Source organism: Ambystoma mexicanum, chromosome 4q (assembly GCF_040938575.1).
Source record: "Ambystoma mexicanum isolate Mex_15411 chromosome 4q, UKY_AmexF1_1, whole genome shotgun sequence".
Taxonomy (NCBI): domain Eukaryota; kingdom Metazoa; phylum Chordata; class Amphibia; order Caudata; family Ambystomatidae; genus Ambystoma; species Ambystoma mexicanum.
In genome coordinates, this window is record NC_090928.1 from 1,242,189,668 (window position 1) to 1,242,214,473 (window position 24,806).

General features: G+C 57.0%; 1 protein-coding gene across 2 annotated transcripts in view; it reads right to left on the reverse strand.

Moving 5' to 3' along the window:
• Nucleotides 1-24,806, reverse strand: part of YIPF3 (Yip1 domain family member 3) — a 331,619-nt gene that overhangs the window by 60,030 nt on the left and 246,783 nt on the right. For both annotated transcript variants that reach the window (XM_069608816.1, XM_069608815.1), the window contains one exon: nucleotides 22,072-22,203. In XM_069608816.1, coding sequence (XP_069464917.1) covers nucleotides 22,072-22,203 — 132 coding nt within the window. The remainder of the gene's footprint in view (nucleotides 1-22,071; nucleotides 22,204-24,806) is intronic.

Genomic DNA, 24,806 nt, shown 5'->3' on the forward strand with positions numbered 1-24,806 from the left:
GTAAGTCAATCACACACACACACTTCAAAAACAGATCACTCACCTAGTAAGTCAATCACACACACACTTCAAAAACAGATCACTCACCTTACGCTTCCTCTCACTAGCGCACACTCTGTCAGCTGTTATTCCTACCGTTATTAGCGATCATACAGAATTTGTATTCCTCCCACTAGTGCAGCTGTTTTATATTTTTGTTATCCTACAACATAGGTCCTGCTCTATGCGCCTCGCGCCACTCACCGCGAACGGCAAACAGTACTTCCACGTACTCCGCGGTGCACGCGCAAGTTGCGCTAGGAGCTTTTAATGGCAAACAGCTTCTCCCACCAGCAAACAGTACTTCCACGTACTTTGTGGTTTACCGTTATAGCTTCTACTGTTCCATGTTTAATGTATATTTTGTTGTTCATTGTAAAGCGCCTTGGATTAAGGTGCTATATAAAACAAATAAAAATACAACAGTAAAAGAAAGGCCAACGAGTTCAGCACAGCTGATGAGTCAGAAGAACCTGATAGTGGGCCGGACTGTGTTTGACTCAAGGTTGCAGTGGCAACATTAAGAATATTAAGAGACAGAGGTCTTTGTGAACGAACTTGGTACCAGAGGTAGAGTGGTCCGGCGCTTGTTCGAAGGTCTCTGACTGAACGAACCCCTCCCCTGAACGAAGAGACTGTTGAACAAAAAGGGTAAAGAAACTACAAGTACCAAGAAGCCTTAGGGAAGGTCGACGTGAGGTGTCTCAGACGAAGTTCTGACGATAATAGAATTGTGAACTCGACGGAGGGAATTGTGAAACAGGCGTTTGCGCCCGGCAGAGGGGAACGCCGTACAAACTGGTTATTGTGAATGGACAAGCCCTTGCCATAGGCTAACAGAGTGACACAGCAAGACGTTTTTGTCCTTCTGAAGTCTTTGTTTAAGGTTGGCAAGTGCTGTGGAAGGTCTGAGCCCAAATGAGGGGGACCCAACTAAAAGGTGGTTTATTTACAAGGACATTTAGACTCTTGAATGTTACAAATAAGGAAAATGCGATTGAAAGGTGATAGTGAACCCGACTGAGGGACGTCCATAGAAAAGTAGTGAAGAAGTAAGTGAACAATATTGGGACAAGTATGAACCCGACTGAGGGATGTCCACGGTGAATGGTTGGTCTGAGCCTGATTGAGGGATGCTGACAGGGGCAGATCGGAGCCCGGCTGAGGGGGATTCAAGGGTGGCAGATAACCACCCGAAGAACAGATTAGCAGAGGGAAATGTTTGTTTTGTTGTTTTGGCATATCAGGCCCCAACGAAGCAAGAGACTTTGGATGAGAAGAGACTTGGGCACAGAAGGCCCTGATCTAGAGAAAAGTAACTGTAAGCTCGTGCTAGAAGCCCAGGGGTGTGCTGTGCTCAAGAGTCCTGTTTTCTCCCATGTTAAAAAAGTAGGGAAGGGAGACCCTTGCCAAAACATCCTGACTTTTAATTTGGTGAACACTTCTTTCTTTTCTTGTGAAACATTACCCAACACTATTTTGGAACGTAGCGGTAAGGAATGGCAATAGTTTTATGTTAGTATAGGCCCTTTTTATTTGACTAGACTCTACTAGGACTGTATTATTATTATTTGATGGTCGTAGCTTGCTCCCATCTTAGATTTAGATTAGGCGTTTATCTCACTCATTTTACAGTTTAATAAACACCCTTTAACTGTGATCACTTGTGTCTGTCTTGCTTTGGTACCATGCCTTCCTTAAACAGCCCAGCTAGAGAAGCGTTCAAAAGCCTGGATTCTGCAGATAGTTGCCAAAAGAGATTCATTGTACACCGTATGCAAGAAGGAATGGCAAATGAGGGGAGGAGGCCGACTGGGACCTCCACTCATTACTATATGTGAAAAGTTCAGAGGCTGCTGGGAGGCATGAACATGAACCAAGGTTCCAGGAAAGAGCTGACTGAGATATAAAGACACCCCTCCCCCGGGTTGCTTGCCCTGAAGCTGTGTCCAGTGGGGCCTGCTCGGCATGTTGCCATCAGGCAAAAAACAGCGTTTGTCAGGCGATAGTCAGTAGCGGTCGTGGCATGGGACCTAACCCCTGCTCCTTTCACCCAGAGGTCTACCCCAGTGTCTCCAACAGGCCTCAAGCCTCTCATGGCACAGCAAGCAGACATATCCCCCACCCACCTGCAGTAGTATCCCTATGAAACACACATCAAAGGTCTATGAAGATACGACCACATCATCCCGGCCCTCGTTTGTTCCCACTGCAAGCTTGAATCACCTTCAGGTCTTGCTGCATTATCTATAAGGCAGTCTACCCTCAAGTCACCCAGCTACCTCGCTGAGAAACTAAGCATCTCTGTCAGACAGCGCCCCGCAAGAAGCTTGGACACGCACAGACGTGGAATCTGCCGCTGTAAAAAGGAAAGGACCAGAAAACAAGCCTTCTCTGCCTACGCCCCAAGACTATGGAACCTCCTACCCATCAGCATCAGATTTTCTCCTACAATTCAACTCAAGTGCCACTGCTTCAAAGTCTCAACTACTCAACGTCTAGGCCATCATGTCGCACCCCCTTACCACCCCACTCGCTAGACGCCATCCGCCCCTCTTCCACCGTGTACAGCTGTGCCCCTCCTCTGTGCCCCTCCGTATCCTACCCCCGTTGTATATCTGTTCCTGTTACCTCTGAAAAGCACTGTTATGCTTCCGTACTGTTGTAGACCTCTGTAAAGTGCTCAGTTGTGTTTCTGTGTTGTTGTATACCTCTGTAAAGTGCTCAGTTGTGTTTCTGTGTTGTTCTATACCTCTGTAAAGCGCACTGTTGCTTCTCAAAGCTAGGTCCGTGCTTAATAAATACAACAATAATAGTAGGTGTCTGTTTAATATAACAATCATCTAATTGGCCTGTGTAAGATGTTTTGGGTTGAATATTCAGATATTTAATGGGTTGTAGAAAGATATTCAATTTTCTCCGACCAGTCCCACTTCCAAGCCTTCTTGGTGAATTCCCGTTAGATAGACCAATAGTTCTTAACTAAGTTTAACGTCCAGTTAATTTCTTTGTGCAACTTTAAAAAAGCAGAGGCAAAATTAACAAGTACCTTCTCTTAAGACAGATTTCTAGAATCTGGCCTGGTGCAAATATTTAAGGAGGTCACCCTAGTTATAGCGAATAGGGGAACACGGAGGTTAGCCAAAATCCAATCAAGGTAAGCGTGGAAAATGGTCAAGGCTTAGTCTCATGAGAAAGTGAGTGGGGCCAGGCGTCCACAATTAGTCCACACAGTACACAATAATTTAATTTAGACAGGTAAGTACCAAAATACCCCATTATAGGCCCCAAAAAACACACTGGAAAAATGAATATAGCAGGTAGTAATATCACAAAATACTCAATCAGCAAACATATACAGCCACCTTCTTTTGTTTTCAACTAAAAGAAGGGCTTACAATAACTTGGGACAACAAAAAGAAGGCAAGTAGTGATGCAGTAGACTGAAACCAGTTCACAAGAATGATGCCTTCACTATATAAGTCCAATCCCTATGATGTATGGGGCCTTGTGCCAAAAAGTCACAAAGCTTCTTATTAGGAGAGGGGACAGATGTAGGAGAGTTTGTGGTGGAAATGTTCTAGAAGACACTTCAACTATGTTACAGATCAGTACAAATATTTTCCTAATTTTCAGATACCAGCTTTTAGAACAGAATCAAAAAGCAATGGAACGCAATAACTACATTTTATTCTAAGGTTTATGTTAAGGAGAACAGGGGGAGATATAGGCGTTGAAATTACTTACCCACGTGACTCGGATTTTCCCTAAGTGACTATGCAGGTTGATTGAAGGGAGTCAGGGGGTAGGGGGTGAGGGGGCGGGTCGCTGGAGGTAGATTTCATGCCGTTGGATCCAGCAGAAGATGCCCACGAGCTGCGGGTGCAAGGATTTTTCCAGTTGGTTCCAAGAGCTGAGTGCAACCCTTCCGGAAGAAGAAATACAGAGGGGCCCGATTCAGAACTCTTCACCAGATGGGGGAAGGAGAGTTCCAGTGGCGGCTAATGCACACTGGCGACAGCAGGAGTCTTTCCAGTCGCGGTTTTAGAAGACCATCTCCGAGGAGGATCCCTTGATGCTGGGAAGCTGAAACTTGGCAGGAAGAAGCCTTGTGGCACGTGCTGGCGACCACAGAAGTTCTGGCGACTAAAGCGGTACGTCGACGATCCTACCAAGGAAGCCCACTGGAGAGCTGGTCAGCCCACCGGATGGTCAGGGACACTTCCAAAAGCTCAGGACGGCCGGATCCTCGAGTATGCATCGAGACTGGCTGGTCCCACCAGTCCAAGGGTTGAAGCATCGCTCCGAGCCTTCGCAGGTCAAGTAGTACAGCAGGGCTGCACCGGACCAAATGCAGAAAAGGATACTAGGGCTCTTCGGGTGTCATCCACAGATCTTCAGTCAGCTGCTCTTCTACACAGGCTACTTGGCTCCAACACAGATCTGAAGGAATGGCTGCAGGAGTCCTCTTTTTAGCCTAAATCGTACCTGGAAGCAAGTCCAAGACCAACAATGGCAATGATGTGCACCATTCAAAAAGTCAGCAGTGGGCCAATCGGGTTTCACTCATGCCCAACACCAAGACTCTCAGGTTTAAAAATGGATTTCTAAACTCTGGCCTGGTGGACAGATGTTTAGGAGGCCACCCTTGTTATAGTTAACAGGAAGACACTTCTGGGAGTTAGCTAAACCAATCAAGGTAGCTTGGAGAATGCCAAGGCTAAATCCCAGGAGAGGCGAGTGGGGTTAGGGGTCCACAATGAGTCCACACAATGGTACACCAAGGATTAGACCTGGACAGTTAGTTATACAAAGACTATATTTATTGTAGGCCCCGAAACACAATACTAAACACTATAGCACATATATACAGTCACCTATGGTCAGTGCACAGTAATTAATTAACCCCCACAATACCTGAAATGGAAGGTAAGTAATTAGATTAGCACCGATAGTCCACAAGAATTACAACCCTAATTTATAAAGTCCGACCCTAAATTGTCTGGGGCCTTGTGCCCAAAAGTTCAAAGTTTCACAAGAGTTTTTTAAGTTGGGAAATCTTTAGGGGAGGTAGCCTGAGGAAGATGAGTCCAAAAGTCGGATGAAGACATTTACTGGTGAGCAAGACTTGTTTCTAACTTTTGGAGGGCTTTAGGCTACAGGTACTGCCAAAGCAAAGAGTTGGAAAAGTATTCAAAAGTTTTTAGAAGGGTGGTGATAGGGGTACTGGTAAGTATCGCTGTAACTAATCACCCGTATTCTTATTTTTCATCAGACTTTGCAGGTTGTTGGAGGGTTGCCTGAGGTAGGTTTTCCCATGGACTGTTCCAATAGCAGATGCTTAGGAACTGCGGGCGCAGGCAGTTTCCGGTCGGGTGCAGGAACTGGTGCAACCTGTTCCTGTGGATGAATAAAGCAAACACTCATGCAGGCCTCTTCTATGCACTCGACCAGATGCGAGAATGCCAGTTTCAGGGACGGTCACTGATGCACTGGGACAGCAGGAATCACAGATGTTGCGGTCGAACAAACATCACTGGACCCTTGGATGCCGAAATTTCACGGGAAGAATACTTGCTGGACAAGAAGACCCCTGGATTTTCTGAGCCGAAAACGTGGAAAAGCAAGGCTCCTACCGTGGTAGCCCAAACTGAAGTTGGTCAGTCCACTGGATGGTCCAGGGGCAAGCCAGAATACTCCAACTTGCTGTCAAGACTGGTTGTTCCCACTGTTGGGGCGGGCCCCTTAATCACCTTAACACAAAGCTGGTCACCCACATGAGGAACGAGTAGAGGATTTGTACGTAAAGCAAGTTTATTGTTCAACCGTCCGGGGAGGAGCTAGATGATGCCGTGGAGTCAAAGGCCTAAATAAAGACTTCTTATGTCATGACGTTTCCTTGGTTGGAACTGGAAACCGATGTATTTCGACGTTGGATGTACCGGTAGACAAAATTTGAAGAATAAAAAAGTTCTTTTACGAGAAATTTAATTTTGTCTCAGGAGAGAAACGCAAGGAATCTCAACAGCTAGGAAGACGGTTGAAATCTGAGGGGAAGCTGCTGGGGCGGAGCTATACACTCGATGTGCCATTGGTGGGTACCAAAAGCACCCACAACGTCGTTGATGGGACACTCAAGGTGTCCATTTTTGCCATAGGAAAATTACCAAGTTAAAGTAACCTGGGTTTTCCAGCCTGACGACGGTGAAGGTTCATAGCATGTGAATCCATGAAAGATCCAATGCTGGAGAAGTGGAGAAGTGCCAACGGGGGAGTGGGGGCAGGTAGGGAAGTGCAGGTAGTCAAACAGTGCAGCCAGTGGGTGGCTCAGTGAGGTAAATCAGAAAGTTCAGCCAACGGGTGGCTCATAAGTGCAGAGAGAAGGGACTGTAGGGTTACAGATACAGACCACAAGATCCTTGGGAGCCAAGAGGCAGAGCAAGCTGCAACTAGACATGAAGGCACCTGAGCCTAAATTCAGAAGGTGGCCAAGTGACCAGTGCATGGAGCAGACTGGTCATCAGCAGGGGAGAGGAAGAGAGAACGCAGAAGCGAAAAGGAAGGTCTTGAGTTGTTTCCGGATACCAGAGGGGGTTCTGCTCAAGTTTGAGGGATGCAGGGAGGCTGTTCTAGAGGGAGGCCCCAGCCGAAGATAGAGATCTGCTCCCAACTCTTTGCTTGGAAAAGCGACTGACCCTCAGAGAGTTGGAGGTGGATGAGCGGAGAGCACAAGAAGGGAGATGTTTAGCAAGAGAGAGTTGGAGATAATGCGGTCCCAGGTCCCAGAAAGCGTTGTGGACGATGCAGAAGGTCTTGAACTTGATACCACCACTGGGAACAGGAGAGATACGATCCCTGGGCTTGAGGCCAAGAACAAGTCTTGCAGTCCTGTTCTGGATAAGTTGTAGAGAGTAGAGGCAGGAAGATTTAGAAAGAGGCTGTTGCAATAGTCCAGCCTAGATAGGACCAGAGCTCTGGAGACAGTGAGCTTCTGAGGGCAAGTGAGGAAAGGAAGAATACCTCTGACTAGGTGCAGCTGATAGTTTAGACTTCTTAGAGAAGTTGGATATGTGAGGTGAGAAAGAGAGGGTGGAGTTGAAGATGAAGATGACCCCAAGGTTCTTAGCCTCACAGGTAGGAGCAGAAAGTCGGCCCAGAGTGGGCGGCCAGAGAGGGAGATGAAAGGAGGAGCTGGTGTTCCGATATTAATGGCATTAAGGCAGAGATCATTGGCAGCAGAACACTCCTGAATTGCCGACAGACAGTCTAGAATGAGAGAAGGAGTAGAGGCGGCCGAAGGGAGCATGAAAGAGAGCTGGTGTCATCCGCATAACACTGAAAGTTGAAGCAGAGAGCAGCGATGCAGTGGGAAAGAGGTGCCAGGTATTGGTTGAACAGGCAGGGAGAAAGGTTATACCCCTGGGGATTACCACAGGTAGAGAGAGATAGAAGAGAGAAATGACCCCAGCTGGACCTGAGATGGTCGATCAGTGAGAAAGGAGGTCAGCAAAGCCAGGGCCTGATCAGTGATACCCAGGTTATCACATAGGTGCATGAGCAGGATGGCATAGTTGACCGTATCAAAAGCAGAAGAATGATCGAGGAGAATGAGGACAGAGGAAGGTTAGAGAGCAGGTCTTCATGGATGTTCAGGAGAGCAGTTTCCGTGCTTCTGGCCGCTCTGAAGCCAGACTGGTGGTCATGGAGACACCCAAAAGATTCAGTTTGAAGATTAAGCTGGGAGATGGGTGGCTTTTCCAAGAGTTTGCCCAGGAAAGGAGTAATGGTGATCGGGCGATAGTAAGCCAGGGAGGAAAGTTCAGCAGAGGGCTTCTTCAGGAAGGGGTGGACAAGGGAGCGCTTACGGAGGAGGTAAAGGTTCCAGTGGCAAAGAGTGAGTGCATAAATCGGCATGGCTGGAGCAAGGGTGTCGATGTGGTCCTTAATGGTTCTGCATGAACAGGGAAGAACCAGTTTTGACGAGACGTTCATTGATCAGACTTGTGTAGAAACATCATCAGGGGTGAGCAAGGGAAAGGAAGAGCAGGGAGGAGGAGAGTTGGCCACAGGCAGGCCAGGAGTGGAGGAGGAAGAGGAAGAAGAAGAGAGAGTGGACAGGATGTTCTGAGATTTAGTGATGAAATGAGAAGCCAAGGCCGTACAGAGGGCCTGGGAGGGAACAGGAGCGATAGAGACTGCAGCAGGATTGGCCAGCTCCTTGCAGATATTGAAGAGTTTGGCTGAGTTGTTAGATGCCGCAGAGACACAGGCTTGGATGTGTTATCTCTTCTTGGCGAGGACAGAGTCTGTACTGCCTTTGGAGCAGGTGGCAGGCCAGTTTGTCATAGGGTGCACCTGTTGCCCTCCACTTCCTCTCAGCCACCCTGCACTTGCTTTCGAGGGTGACAAGGTCGAAGTCGTACCAAGAGTTGCACTTGGATTTGGGCTTCAAGCGGATCCTCATGACAGGGGCAAGCACATCAAGAGTGTCAGAGAAAGAAAGATGAAGGTTAGATAGGGCTGCGTCAGGATGTAAGTCAGCCAAAGGTGCAGAAGGAGGAAAGAAAGTAGCATCGAAAGCCTCAACTGACACACGCTTCATGGGTTGGATGACCAAGAAGGTAGGAGGCAATGCTGGAATTGGCTTGGTCTGAGGGGTAGAGAGGTAGAGATGGGAGGAAAGGAGAAAGTGATTACTCCAGGAGAGAGGAGTGGTGAGAGGGTTGGAGAGTGGGAGGTCTATGGAGACCAGAACATCCATGGTGTGCCCTGCACAGTGAGTCGGGCCAGAGGGAAGAATAGAGATAGACAAAGTCGCAGAGGTTGCAAAAGAATCCTGCAGAAGGACAGGAAGCATCCAAGTGGATGTTAAGGTCTCAGAGAAGGAGAAGTTGAGAGGTAGAGGCGAGGGGTGGGGGAGGAGAGGTAGGCCCGCTCAGAGAGGAAGGAGGACACCTGGCCGGGCGGCCGGTAGATAGTGGCCAGAGTGAGAGAAAGGCCAGGAGAGATAGAGAGCCTGCAGACCAGGCATTCAAAGAAGGAGTAGTCCTGCATAGGAATGATAGAAGCAGGGATCCACTCCATGAAGATCAAGGCTACAGCCCCACCGGGCCGGTTGGTTCTGGGCACGGAGAGGATCTTGTAGCCATCAGGAAGCAGAGTTTCAAAGCTCATGACAGAGCTGGCTGTGAACCACGTCTCAGTCAGACCGAATTCATCCAGATCGAGTTCTTCCAGGAAAGGGCAATTGTCAGAGGAGTGTTTGACAGCTGAGCGAGAGTTGGGAGTAGCAATGTGGCGCAGGCTGCCCCCTTTGAAGGACTTCCATTGAGGGGTAGATGTCAGAAGTACGCCCTGCGGAAGAGTTGTAGGCGCCTAAGGATGGGCATAGGAGGAAGGAGGAGAGGGCAAGGTAGCCAAGGAGGAGGAGGCGGGTGCCAGAGGGGTAGCGGAGGAAGGAGGCAGCAGGGTGGCTGGAGAAGCAGCATATGCAGCCGTAGAGGAGGCAGAGGAGCCAGAGAGGGCAAAGAAGGGATATGATATGATATGGCATTTATAACGCGCCTATATACAAGTGTTTCAAAGTGCGACGAGGCAAGGGAGGGAAAACAGAGGGAGGACAAAAACAACGATCTTCCTAGGCCTAGTGACATTGAGATTGCGCAAGTACAGGGGAGAGGGGACGGGATAACTGTGGGGTGGGGGCAGCAGGATGGGCAAGTGCCAGACACGGGATCAAAAACAAGGAGTGCAGCCAACAGGTGGCAATTGCGAGTGTTAAAAGTGCAGACAATAGGTGTCCATAAGTGCAGGTAAGGGGACTGTAGGGTTGCAGATACAGACCACAAGTGCAGGGGATGCCAGGTGGCAGTGCCGAAATGCAACTGGGTGAGCAGGGACCTGGGCCCTAGTTCAGAGGGTAGCCAGGTGACCAGTGCAGTATCAGATAAGAGATCAGCAGGGGAGAGGAAGAGAGAAGGCAGAAGCAGAGAGGAAGGTCTTGAGGTGCTTCCTGAACCGGAGATGGTTCTGCTCAAACTTCAGAGAGGCAGGGAGGCTGTTCCAGAGGAAGGCGCCAGCCGAAGAGAGATCTGCCCCCCAACTCATTGTATTTGTATTTTATTTATATAGCGCAGCAAGCCCTTAGGCATCTGGGCGCATTTCTTGCAGTTTACATAGAATCAATAATTTATAGTTACATGAGATACGTATTTACAAAAGACATAGTGTAGGAGATTACATGGTAAGAGAGAAGCAACTGACCCTCAAGAAGTTGGAGGTGGAGGAGTGAAGAGCTCGAGTTGGAAGATATTTCCAAAGAGAGAGTTGGAGGTATTGTGGTCCCAGGCCCCAGAAGGCCTAGTGGACAATGCAGAAAGCCTTCAACTTGATCCTTGCTGCCACAGGGAGCCAATGGAAAGATTTCAGGGCTGGAGAGATACGATCCCTGGGCTTGAGGCCAAGGACAAGTCTCACAGTCCTGTTTTGGATGAGTTGTAGAGGACGGAGAGAAGAGGGCATGTAGATTTAGAAAGAGGCTGTTGCAGTAGTCCAGCCTAGAGAGAACCAGAGCTCTGGAGACGGTGAGCTTCTGGGGGAAGGTGCGGAAAGGAAGAATACCTCTGAGGAGGTGCAGCTGAATGTTTGACTTCTTAGAGACATTAGAGATGTGAGGAGAGAAGGAGAGTGTGGAGTGGACAGCATAAGAAAGGAAGTTGATAAGGCACAGGAATAGTCTATCAAAAAGGAGGAGGTTGGCCCGAGGGTCTTGGACCAAGACGGTGCTATTTAGGTAAACAATGATTGCCTTGGAGGAGTAGAAGGGGCCCAGGTGGGTCTCCCATCGGGTGCCATCATTAATGGGTGAAGAGGAAAAAGGAAAGAGAACAGAGACCATATGGGGGGGTCCATAGGCCTGCAGAGGGAACAACAAAGAGGATGTTGGTATGGGTCTATCTGGAGGAAGCACTGGTGACGGTATCAGCGTTAGGGAGGCCTGGGTTGGAGACCTGGTTATCATTTTTGAACTTCTTCCTGCCAGACTTAGTGAGAAGGATAGGATAGTCGATAGAAAAGCAGTTAGAGAACATAGGTGAACTTATTAAAAGGATCTGAGCCCGGCTGAGGATGATCCAGGGTGAACACCCAACTTTGAATACATATGAAAGGAAAAGAACGTTTACGTATTGTTTTCACAGCAGGACCTTTGGAGTCTAGAGACTTACAAGTAGTAAAAAGTCTTTGGCCCAAAAGGTCCTGAACTGCGAAGATTATACTGTATCATCGTGCCGTAGAAGCCAGAGTGTGCGCTTTGCTTGAGTGAACCGCCTTGCACTGTGCTGAAATCATGGGGAAGGGAGGCCAACCGCCCAACTATCCTGACTTATCCTTTTGTGAACATTTCTTTCTTTTTCAAGAACTTCACCCCACACTATTTGTATTTAGCGGTAAGGATTGACAATAGTTTTATTTTTAGAATAGGCCCTTATATTTTGATGAGACTCCGCTAGGACTGCATTATTAAATATTTGATAGTCGTAGCTTGCTCCCATCTTTTGATAGGCGTTTATCACACCCGAGCAAAAGTTAAATGAACTACCCTGAACTGTGGTCACTTGCGTCTGTTTTATGGTTGATACCATGCCTTCCTTAGTGAGTGTACGCAATCTAGGCAGGCGAGGGAGGGAGGGAGCGCGCGCGAGGGAGGGAGGGAGGGAGGGAGGGAGGGAGCACGCGAGGGAGGGAGGGAGGGAGGGAGCACGCGAGGGAGGGAGGGAGGGAGGGAGCACGCGAGGGAGGGAGGGAGGGAGGGAGCACGCGAGGGAGGGAGGGAGGGAGGGAGCACGCGAGGGAGGGAGGGAGGGAGGGAGCACGCGAGGGAGGGAGGGAGGGAGGGCGCGCGCGCGAGGGAGGGAGGGAGGGCGCGCGCGAGGGAGGGAGGGAGGGCGCGCGCGCGAGGGAGGGAGGGAGGGAGCGCGCGCGAGGGAGGGAGGGAGGGAGCACGCGAGGGAGGGAGCACGCGAGGGAGGGAGGGAGCACGGGAGGGAGGGAGGGAGCACGGGAGGGAGGGAGGGAGCACGGGAGGGAGGGAGGGAGCACGGGAGCGAGCACGCGAGGGAGGGAGGGAGGGAGGGAGCACGCGAGGGAGGGAGGGAGGGAGGGAGCACGCGAGGGAGGGAGGGAGGGAGGGAGCACGCGAGGGAGGGAGGGAGGGAGGGAGCACGCGAGGGAGGGAGGGAGGGAGGGAGCACGCGAGGGAGGGAGGGAGGGAGGGAGCACGCGAGGGAGGGAGGGAGGGAGGGAGCACGCGAGGGAGGGAGGGAGGGAGGGAGCACGCGAGGGAGGGAGGGAGGGAGCGCGCGCGAGGGAGGGAGGGAGGGAGCGCGCGAGGGAGGGAGGGAGGGAGGGAGGGAGGGAGGGAGGGAGGGAGGGAGGGAGGGAGGGAGGGAGGGAGGGAGGGAGGGAGGGAGGGAGGGAGGGAGGGAGGGAGGGAGGGAGGGAGGGAGGGAGGGAGGGAGGGAGGGAGCGAGGGAGGGAGGGAGGGAGCGAGGGAGGGAGGGAGGGAGCGAGGGAGCACGCGCAGGGCCGGGCGCAGGGCGGGAGCACGCGCAGGGCCGGGCGCAGGGCGGGAGCACGCGCAGGGCCGGGCGCAGGGCGGGAGCACGCGCAGGGCCGGGCGCAGGGCGGGAGCACGCGCAGGGCCGGGCGCAGGGCGGGAGCACGCGCAGGGCCGGGCGCAGGGCGGGAGCACGCGCAGGGCCGGGCGCAGGGCGGGCGCACGCGCAGGGCCGGGCGCACGCGCAGGGCCGGGCGCACGCGCAGGGCCGGGCGCACGCGCAGGGCCGGGCGCACGCGCAGGGCCGGGCGCACGCGCAGGGCCGGGCGCACGCGCAGGGCCGGGCGCACGCGCAGGGCCGGGAGCACGCGCAGGGCCGGGAGCACGCGCAGGGCCGGGAGCACGCGCAGGGCCGGGAGCACGCGCAGGGCCGGGAGCACGCGCAGGGCCGGGAGCACGCGCAGGGCCGGGAGCACGCGCAGGGCCGGGAGCACGCGCAGGGCCGGGAGCACGCGCAGGGCCGGGAGCACGCGCAGGGCCGGGAGCACGCGCAGGGCCGGGAGCACGCGCAGGGCCGGGAGCACGCGCAGGGCCGGGAGCACGCGCAGGGCCGGGAGCACGCGCAGGGCCGGGAGCACGCGCAGGGCCGGGAGCACGCGCAGGGCCGGGAGCACGCGCAGGGCCGGGAGCACGCGCAGGGCCGGGAGCACGCGCAGGGCCGGGAGCACGCGCAGGGCCGGGAGCACGCGCAGGGCCGGGAGCACGCGCAGGGCCGGGAGCACGCGCAGGGCCGGGAGCACGCGCAGGGCCGGGAGCACGCGCAGGGCCGGGAGCACGCGCAGGGCCGGGAGCACGCGCAGGGCCGGGAGCACGCGCAGGGCCGGGAGCACGCGCAGGGCCGGGAGCACGCGCAGGGCCGGGAGCACGCGCAGGGCCGGGAGCACGCGCAGGGCCGGGAGCACGCGCAGGGCCGGGAGCACGCGCAGGGCCGGGAGCACGCGCAGGGCCGGGAGCACGCGCAGGGCCGGGAGCACGCGCAGGGCCGGGAGCACGCGCAGGGCCGGGAGCACGCGCAGGGCCGGGAGCACGCGCAGGGCCGGGAGCACGCGCAGGGCCGGGAGCACGCGCAGGGCCGGGAGCACGCGCAGGGCCGGGAGCACGCGCAGGGCCGGGAGCACGCGCAGGGCCGGGAGCACGCGCAGGGCCGGGAGCACGCGCAGGGCCGGGAGCACGCGCAGGGCCGGGAGCACGCGCAGGGCCGGGAGCACGCGCAGGGCCGGGAGCACGCGCAGGGCCGGGAGCACGCGCAGGGCCGGGAGCACGCGCAGGGCCGGGAGCACGCGCAGGGCCGGGAGCACGCGCAGGGCCGGGAGCACGCGCAGGGCCGGGAGCACGCGCAGGGCCGGGAGCACGCGCAGGGCCGGGAGCACGCGCAGGGCCGGGAGCACGCGCAGGGCCGGGAGCACGCGCAGGGCCGGGAGCACGCGCAGGGCCGGGAGCACGCGCAGGGCCGGGAGCACGCGCAGGGCCGGGAGCACGCGCAGGGCCGGGAGCACGCGCAGGGCCGGGAGCACGCGCAGGGCCGGGAGCACGCGCAGGGCCGGGAGCACGCGCAGGGCCGGGAGCACGCGCAGGGCCGGGAGCACGCGCAGGGCCGGGAGCACGCGCAGGGCCGGGAGCACGCGCAGGGCCGGGAGCACGCGCAGGGCCGGGAGCACGCGCAGGGCCGGGAGCACGCGCAGGGCCGGGAGCACGCGCAGGGCCGGGAGCACGCGCAGGGCCGGGAGCACGCGCAGGGCCGGGAGCACGCGCAGGGCCGGGAGCACGCGCAGGGCCGGGAGCACGCGCAGGGCCGGGAGCACGCGCAGGGCCGGGAGCACGCGCAGGGCCGGGAGCACGCGCAGGGCCGGGAGCACGCGCAGGGCCGGGAGCACGCGCAGGGCCGGGAGCACGCGCAGGGCCGGGAGCACGCGCAGGGCCGGGAGCACGCGCAGGGCCGGGAGCACGCGCAGGGCCGGGAGCACGCGCAGGGCCGGGAGCACGCGCAGGGCCGGGAGCACGCGCAGGGCCGGGAGCACGCGCAGGGCCGGGAGCACGCGCAGGGCCGGGAGCACGCGCAGGGCCGGGAGCACGCGCAGGGCCGGGAGCACGCGCAGGGCCGGGAGCACGCGCAGGGCCGGGAGCACGCGCAGGGCCGGGAGCACGCGCAGGGCCGGGAGCACGCGCAGGGCCGGGAGCACGCGCAGGGCCGGGAGCACGCGCAGGGCCGGGAGCACGCGCAGGGCCGGGAGCACGCGCAGGGCCGGGAGCACGCGCAGGGCCGGGAGCACGCGCAGGGCCGGGAGCACGCGCAGGGCCGGGAGCACGCGCAGGGCCGGGAGCACGCGCAGGGCCGGGAGCACGCGCAGGGCCGGGAGCACGCGCAGGGCCGGGAGCACGCGCAGGGCCGGGAGCACGCGCAGGGCCGGGAGCACGCGCAGGGCCGGGAGCACGCGCAGGGCCGGGAGCACGCGCAGGGCCGGGAGCACGCGCAGGGCCGGGAGCACGCGCAGGGCCGGGAGCACGCGCAGGGCCGGGAGCACGCGCAGGGCCGGGAGCACGCGCAGGGCCGGGAGCACGCGCAGGGCCGGGAGCACGCGCAGGGCCGGGAGCACGCGCAGGGCCGGGAGCACGCGCAGGGCCGGGAGCACGCGCAGGGCCGGGAGCACGCGCAGGGCCGGGAGCACGCGCAGGGCCGGGAGCACGCGCAGGGCCGGGAGCACGCGCAGGGCCGGGAGCACGCGCAGGGCCGGGAGCACGCGCAGGGCCGGGAGCACGCGCAGGGCCGGGAGCACGCGCAGGGCCGGGAGCACGCGCAGGGCCGGGAGCACGCGCAGGGCCGGGAGCACGCGCAGGGCCGGGAGCACGCGCAGGGCCGGGAGCACGCGCAGGGCCGGGAGCACGCGCAGGGCCGGGAGCACGCGCAGGGCCGGGAGCACGCGCAGGGCCGGGAGCACGCGCAGGGCCGGGAGCACGCGCAGGGCCGGGAGCACGCGCAGGGCCGGGAGCACGCGCAGGGCCGGGAGCACGCGCAGGGCCGGGAGCACGCGCAGGGCCGGGAGCACGCGCAGGGCCGGGAGCACGCGCAGGGCCGGGAGCACGCGCAGGGCCGGGAGCACGCGCAGGGCCGGGAGCACGCGCAGGGCCGGGAGCACGCGCAGGGCCGGGAGCACGCGCAGGGCCGGGAGCACGCGCAGGGCCGGGAGCACGCGCAGGGCCGGGAGCACGCGCAGGGCCGGGAGCACGCGCAGGGCCGGGAGCACGCGCAGGGCCGGGAGCACGCGCAGGGCCGGGAGCACGCGCAGGGCCGGGAGCACGCGCAGGGCCGGGAGCACGCGCAGGGCCGGGAGCACGCGCAGGGCCGGGAGCACGCGCAGGGCCGGGAGCACGCGCAGGGCCGGGAGCACGCGCAGGGCCGGGAGCACGCGCAGGGCCGGGAGCACGCGCAGGGCCGGGAGCACGCGCAGGGCCGGGAGCACGCGCAGGGCCGGGAGCACGCGCAGGGCCGGGAGCACGCGCAGGGCCGGGAGCACGCGCAGGGCCGGGAGCACGCGCAGGGCCGGGAGCACGCGCAGGGCCGGGAGCACGCGCAGGGCCGGGAGCACGCGCAGGGCCGGGAGCACGCGCAGGGCCGGGAGCACGCGCAGGGCCGGGAGCACGCGCAGGGCCGGGAGCACGCGCAGGGCCGGGAGCACGCGCAGGGCCGGGAGCACGCGCAGGGCCGGGAGCACGCGCAGGGCCGGGAGCACGCGCAGGGCCGGGAGCACGCGCAGGGCCGGGAGCACGCGCAGGGCCGGGAGCACGCGCAGGGCCGGGAGCACGCGCAGGGCCGGGAGCACGCGCAGGGCCGGGAGCACGCGCAGGGCCGGGAGCACGCGCAGGGCCGGGAGCACGCGCAGGGCCGGGAGCACGCGCAGGGCCGGGAGCACGCGCAGGGCCGGGAGCACGCGCAGGGCCGGGAGCACGCGCAGGGCCGGGAGCACGCGCAGGGCCGGGAGCACGCGCAGGGCCGGGAGCACGCGCAGGGCCGGGAGCACGCGCAGGGCCGGGAGCACGCGCAGGGCCGGGAGCACGCGCAGGGCCGGGAGCACGCGCAGGGCCGGGAGCACGCGCAGGGCCGGGAGCACGCGCAGGGCCGGGAGCACGCGCAGGGCCGGGAGCACGCGCAGGGCCGGGAGCACGCGCAGGGCCGGGAGCACGCGCAGGGCCGGGAGCACGCGCAGGGCCGGGAGCACGCGCAGGGCCGGGAGCACGCGCAGGGCCGGGAGCACGCGCAGGGCCGGGAGCACGCGCAGGGCCGGGAGCACGCGCAGGGCCGGGAGCACGCGCAGGGCCGGGAGCACGCGCAGGGCCGGGAGCACGCGCAGGGCCGGGAGCACGCGCAGGGCCGGGAGCACGCGCAGGGCCGGGAGCACGCGCAGGGCCGGGAGCACGCGCAGGGCCGGGAGCACGCGCAGGGCCGGGAGCACGCGCAGGGCCGGGAGCACGCGCAGGGCCGGGAGCACGCGCAGGGCCGGGAGCACGCGCAGGGCCGGGAGCACGCGCAGGGCCGGGAGCACGCGCAGGGCCGGGAGCACGCGCAGGGCCGGGAGCACGCGCAGGGCCGGGAGCACGCGCAGGGCCGGGAGCACGCGCAGGGCCGGGAGCACGCGCAGGGCCGGGAGCACGCGCAGGGCCGGGAGCACGCGCAGGGCCGGGAGCACGCGCAGGGCCGGGAGCACGCGCAGGGCCGGGAGCACGCGCAGGGCCGGGAGCACGCGCAGGGCCGGGAGCACGCGCAGGGCCGGGAGCACGCGCAGGGCCGGGAGCACGCGCAGGGCCGGGAGCACGCGCAGGGCCGGGAGGCCGGGCGCAGGGCCGGGCGCAGGGCGGGAGGCCGGGCGCAGGGCCGGGCGCAGGGCGGGAGGCCGGGCGCAGGGCGGGAGGCCGGGCGCAGGGCGGGAGGCCGGGCGCAGGGCGGGAGGCCGGGCGCAGGGCGGGAGGCCGGGCGCAGGGCGGGAGGCCGGGCGCAGGGCCGGGAGCACGCGCAGGGCCGGGCGCAGGGCCGGGAGGCCGGGCGCAGGGCCGGGCGCAGGGCGGGAGGCCGGGCGCAGGGCCGGGCGCAGGGCGGGAGGCCGGGCGCAGGGCGGGAGGCCGGGCGCAGGGCGGGAGGCCGGGCGCAGGGCGGGAGGCCGGGCGCAGGGCGGGAGGCCGGGCGCAGGGCGGGAGGCCGGGCGCAGGGCGGGGGGCCGGGCGCAGGGCGGGGGGCCGGGCGCAGGGCGGGAGGCCGGGCGCAGGGCGGGAGGCCGGGCGCAGGGCGGCGGGCCGGGCGCAGGGCGGGAGCACGCGCGGGCCGGGCGCAGGGCGGGAGCACGCGCGGGCCGGGCGCAGGGCGGGAGCACGCGCGGGCCGGGCGCAGGGCGGGAGCACGCGCGGGCCGGGCGCAGGGCGGGAGCACGCGCGGGCCGGGCGCAGGGCGGGAGCACGCGCGGGCCGGGGGCCGGGCGCAGGGCGGGAGCACGCGCGGGCCGGGCGCAGGGCGGGAGCACGCGCGGGCCGGGCGCAGGGCGGGAGCACGCGCGGGCCGGGCGCAGGGCGGGAGCACGCGCGGGCCGGGCGCAGGGCGGGAGCACGCGCGGGCCGGGCGCAGGGCGGGAGCACGCGCGGGCCGGGCGCAGGGCGGGAGCACGCGCGGGCCGGGCGCAGGGCGGGAGCACGCGCGGGCCGGGCGCAGGGCGGGAGCACGCGCGGGCCGGGCGCAGGGCGGGAGCACGCGCGGGCCGGGCGCAGGGCGGGAGCACGCCCAGCGCGGGAGCACGCCCAGCGCGGGAGCACGCCCAGCGCGGGAGCACGCCCAGCGCGGGAGCACGCCCAGCGCGGGAGCACGCCCAGCGCGGGAGCACGCCCAGCGCGGGAGCACGCCCAGCGAGGGAGCACGCGCGGGCCTCGCCCAGCGAGGGAGGCAGCGAGCAGGGTCAAAAACAACGCATGTGCAAGAGTGAGAAGGAGCACCAGGTGAGGGGGGTTGCGATGAATGTAGTAAGCTTACTTCCCGTAGCTTCTTACCTGGCGGCTGCAGACAGGAGGGCGAGGTCGTCCACACTCACTGTCTACACTGCAACCCCATCACCGCCAAATACCTGCGTCGCTCCACACTGCGGCCTTGACCTGTGAGGGCTTTGCTGCAGAGGGTCCATACCTCGTTTCTTATAGGCACAGATGCTTGGATGTAGCAAAGGGTGCTACGTATAGTCTGGCAGCGTCTCCTGCGCACTTGCATCGCTCAACACCGCAGCCTTGTCCTGCGAGGGCGGCGTGCAAATGGGTAAGACACGAGAAAGAAAGAGTCCATTGTTGAAAGCCAGAAGTCACGAATACTAAGTATGAGTGGTCCGGCAAAAGGGATGCGCCTTATCGAAAGCCTCTGATAATGGTTGTGAAATTGAAGTGAACTTTGCTTTATGAAAAACTGCAAGTACCAAAAGGCATTTCCTTTAATAAATTATGAATCGAAGTGGTCTTCGACGGGTGAAGCAAAATCCCACAGTCAAAAGTCTTCGATTTTTGATGCAGGGAGCGGGGATTCCAACCCAACGGAAGTTAGTCCAATAAAAAGGTAAAGAAAGCTATGGGGAAGGGAACCCTTTAATTGAAGAATGAACATTTATTTTGTGTGTTAACTATAAAAGCCAGGAAGGTTGATCTGGACTTGGGGGAAGGAAAACCCGAGAGGTCAAGTCTCCTGAACTGATAACTGAATGCCTAAAGGCCAAGAGTAGACAGTGTCAGCAGCTTAAAGGTCTATTCGCATAGTTAAAGTGGGTCTGAGCCCAGCAGAGGGGGAACCGGGGTGAACCAGTAAATCACCCGAGAAGTTGTGTATATAAAATCCTGGGAAGAAAGGAACTTTAATGTTTGTTGTGTTGCATCAGGCCCTCTGAAATAAGAGATGTTGAATGGCAAAGAGGCTTTGCACAGAAGGTCCTGCTGCTGGGGTATTGAACTGCATCCCCCTGCTAGAGAAGCCATAGCGTGTGCTAAGCTCGATTGTGCCGCCTTGTCCCGTGCTGAAAACCTAGGGAAGGGAAGCCAACGGTTCAAATATCTTGACCTATCATTTCTTGAAAACTTTTCTTTTGCAGAACATTGTTTCCCACACTATTTACAACTAAGGACTGGCAATAGGTTTATTAGTATAGGCCCTTTTATTTTGACAAGGCTCTACTAGGACTGCATTATTATTTGATGGTCGTAGCTTGCACCCATCTTTAGGATTTAGGATTAGACGGGTGTCAAATGTACAATAAACACCATGGTTTCCTTACAACTCCAACATGTCACCTTCAGTCATCATGGCCAGCAAGACAGGCAAACAAGACCTCTCTTACACATTCAACCAGTCTGTCACACAAACGCCACCCTCCAAACACACTGCTGCACGTCTTAACTACAAGGAGAGTGGAAGACACCCAGACATCCCACAGGACAGGAGGAAAACATGCGTCCTTGAACCGTGGGCTTGCATTCCCCATAGAACCTTCATTCAAGATATGCCTTAAGTCAACATGCCTATCCCGTAGGCTAGACTCTTGATGAATTCTGTGTGTAGCTGAGAGGATATTGAATTTTCCTTGTGAATGTCGTTTTAGGCTGAGCTGTGTATGGCCAGTGGATTGCTGTCTTATGTGAAACCTAAAAACCAAGTCATGAACTGAGACGGACTTTGAAGGACAAAGCCTTTGATCAAATATACTCCTCACCACCTGCGTCACCCATGAAGCCACAAGTATTACTAGCACTACTGTCTGCAGGTGTTTTAGTATTGGTACTACAGCTGGTGGCAGTTCTGGTATGTGGTAAAAGTTTCTATATTCAATTACTACTGCCACTGAGATACGCAGTACTGTTGTCACAAGTAGTGGTAGCACCATAGATCGATGTAGTGCTACTAGTACTCATGCCACTAGTGGTGCTAGCACCACTACTGAAGTAATACTACTACCAGAGTATTAGCAACATTACTACTGCTAATAAGCTAAGGCACAACAATCGGGATTTGGCACAATACAAAAACACAATAACGAAGCTCAACAGCATCAAATTAATGGGATTCCTACCAGTAGCATCAATAATAGGCAGTACTATGTCTAGTACTACCAATGTTGTGGTAGCAATCAAAGGGATGGATAGCCGCACAAGTAAAGTGCTGGACCTGTACACAAGGGCAGCCAGCTTTCAGGTACTATTTAGGGCAGGATTAGTACTATTATTGTTGGTTTAAGGTAAAGAAAAATACAACATTTATTTCCCCATTTTCTGCTATAACAGATCGGCAGCTTGCACTTCCTCTCCTCCGACATCACTTCCTCTTTAAGATTTGGAAAGAACTCACAAAATGGCAAACTGAAGCAAGAAAAATTGTGTACGAAAATGTTGAAAATGAGAAACTTGAAAGGGTTTTTTTTTTTACTAGAAAAGACAGACAAAAGATTAACAGTTGGCTGCAACAGATTTTATTTATGTAAAAACATATGTCCCCTTTAAGATTTCCTTCTATGTATGCACTAAGGCAGACTGTGGCAATACCAAGTTTTGTTTTCAGAAGACAGGTGCTGTAAAAAATAGAACTCCTCTTCAAATACAGCGCAAGAGCAGGTGATCGCCAATTTAGCCACAAATAGCAGACATACACATAGGAAAGGTTGTGCATGTGCTGCGACATTAAACTATCACTTTCTAGGGCAGTGAACATTCTGTCACTGGTCATAGATTGCAATATATGTGGCTAGTTTGGGTTCTTATGCTCACTGCTTGTCCTCAACATAAGTGCATGTCAGTAAAATAAATCTGCAAAAGAAATCTGCATACAGGTAGGAGGGACAGAGAGAGGGAAGGGCTCTGCTGCAAAGGTGGGAGCAGACAACAAGAAACACAAGTAATGAAGTCTGCTCTCAGTCTGTACGGAGGTCGTTCTGCCAACTAAGTGACTTTATCAGCGGTGCGTCCTGCTGGGAGCAACCGTACCTTGGTTGGTGTCCAACTCTATAGTCACAGAGCTCCCCTTGCTCTCGCTCCTACGTGCTTCTATAGAAGAGGCACTATACTCAGCTCATTTTAGATTTAGGATTAAGATCTTCTTTGGGGAACTGGGCGAGAACCTTGAAGATCAAGTCCCAATGGTCACAATACTAGAATTACTCATACATGTACAGCGCTATAGAAAACACTTCTATACAGTAAGCTAGCTAATACGGTTCGGCTCTTGTATAGCGCCACATGGCATAAATAGCTACGGCTACTTATGCCACTGTACCACTGTAATGAGCGCAGTATGTACTTTTAGTTTTGGAGCAACCGTGGTTTTAGGCCTGTGTAAATGCCAGATGTGGCACAGCTGGATACAGATTATGAAGTTTAGCAACAGAGGAGTGACGCCAGATGCCTCCAATTGTACTCACCAGCAATGACAGCATCTGGAGCATGGTAATCTGGGCATTGCACAAATATGCCAGGAAGTAAATGAATGAGGAGACGCCAACCCAGTAACCAAAACACGTGCCGATGGCAGTTCCCATCAATGTGCCTTCCCTCTGCGTGGGAAAAATAAAAGAAAAATGAGGAGCCAGAATACCCACACTCATATTAAACACACAACAAGACCTCATATGAAAAGAAGAAACAATTGAACTGTTATGTGTCCTATGAAAAAACTGTCCTTACAAATACACCATTGCCCCCATTATCAGTGCCACACATGTAGACATGAATGAAGGTGCTCCTATCACCCAAGTGGCTACTCGTGCTTTCCATTCATACACCCCTCTGGGCACCCACATCTGCCCAAATTCCACATTTGCCTGCAGCCCACCCCATACAACGTTCTACTGGTCATCACTGCCCACATACCCCTCCAATTAGTTATCCACTGAAATCTGAACACCCTCAAATGTGCAACCCACTCACTGAATCATTCTTCAACATTCCCTAATGCTAGACCAATCTGCAGAAAAGCACACTGGTCACCGACTACCTTTGCCCACACTTGCAGTGCAAATATTTGCCACTTAAGAGCATATATGAAAACTATAGCCAATCCCACTCTGCAAGACCACCACCATTCCTCACCATCACAGAGACAAAGAGCCATCTTTATAACAGACATCCTTGGACAAAGGCCATGCAACATTAATTACCACCCCAGACCCCACCAGCCAAGAAAGGCATCAGTCAGAAAAAACCTCACAAACACCATCCATACTAGCCAACCCCAGGCCAGAATTCTCCCAGCCATCATTCAGACATATCTTTGCAATCCCCCAACCCCTTTCCACCATCATCCACACAGTCTCCTAACAGACATCCTCAGGACGACTCTTATAGGTCCTATTTGACCTCATCTGGCCACTTGCTTACATACACAAAATCCCCAACAATCGTCAATCCCCTCCAATTACCATCTCACCAAAACACACAGACTTCTCCCTGGCACAGCTCTTCCAGTCCCTAGCCAAATGATCAACCCTTACCCCTCCCACTTGTCTACATGGCCCTCACTGCTCACTCAACCAACCACTTGGTATTGAAAACTTTAGACCCTCTGATTTTGTGAAGCTTAAACGTGCGATTGGAGTTGTGGATTTGGAGAGGAAAATTGCATTGGATCTGTTTGCAAGGAATGTGGTGGGTTCGGGTGGGGGACTGGCCAGTCGCCTGTATAAAGCATTTGTGTAGTGTTATCAGGGGAATGATTCTTTAAGAGGAATGGGGCAGGAGAATCGGATATCACAGAGGGCTTATGGCAAAACGTGTGTGAATGTGAAGTTGTGCTCGCTGGGACTCACAGAAAGATCGCGACAGATTAAAATTCTTAACCGAATTTATTGGACGCCTGAGAGAATGTGTAACAGAGGGTTATTGGAGAGTGCAGATTGTTGGAGATGTTCATGTGAGATTGGTACGATGGAACATCTGCTATGGGATTGTAGGCTGGTGAGACTGTTTTGGGGCGAGATTGGACGTGTGTGTGATGAAGTGACTGTTGGTCTCCCGGTCTTGGATTTTAGTGTGATCATATTGGGGAGTGATGAGTCTTTGGATGATCTCACTCAAAGTGAGAAGAAGTGGTTGTTCAGAGGGGCGATGACTGGTAAAAGAATTATATTGAGGAACTGGAAGAATGCTTTGACATTGAATGTGGAGACGTGGTTGTCTGAGATGCATGAATTGGCAAATATGGAGAGAGTGATGTATAGGAGACTTGGTAAATTGGCTTTGTTTGAGAAAATATGGGGTAGATTTTTGCAGTTGTTTTAAATTGACATAGTTGTTTGGTGGGGGGTAATTGTGAGATGTATTTGCGATGTTGGGGATTTAGGGTATTGTATATCTCGCTGTGTACATAGTACTGTGTAAAATATTGTGCTTTTCTTGTGTTTTTTTTTCATGTGTTATTTGATATACGCTGATTGTATTGGGATTTGTTATGGATGTTGTGTAAATAAAGTTTAAAAAAAAAATACACTTTTCGACCCTCCACCTCTACCCATGGAGGACCTCCATCACTACATGGAGAACGGCTTTACACCTTTGCTTCTCTCCACACCACCCCAAAATCTCAGACTGCTGAATCATCTGAAGGACTACAGTGCATTATTCTCTCATTTTAGCATCAATTACCGGCATTCTTTGGTCCTTGACCATGGCACACCCCCACCATTCGCACAACGGCATACGTAACTTTCTTTCAAATGGATTGTGCCCTACCACGTATTCCTCATCTTTTGATATTTCCAATATCCAGCTTAGTTGCTTTGGAATTCAGGCTTAAAATACTGAAGGTGTTGGAGAATGCAGCCTTGACCCCTCTTGAGTGCACCCAAAAGCCATGCTCCGGTCGAAGGACCTGAGAAGCATAAGAGCCGTGCGCCTTCGGGCCCGGCGGGCAAAACTCCTCGAGAGTGGTCCAAGGATACCCGGAGTCGAGGAAAAGTCCCTTCGAGGACTGCGTTGTCTATGCCATCGGCGCTGAAAAGTTATGAAAAACCATCGATGCGTCAAGCTCCTCGACGCCACAGCAGTCGACAGTTTCGACGATTTTGGCTCCTTTGTCGACAAATATTATGACTCCATCGAGTACTATGGAGAAAAAAAATACCCCTTTGCCTATGGCTGAATATTTCAAGTCACTTTCCTC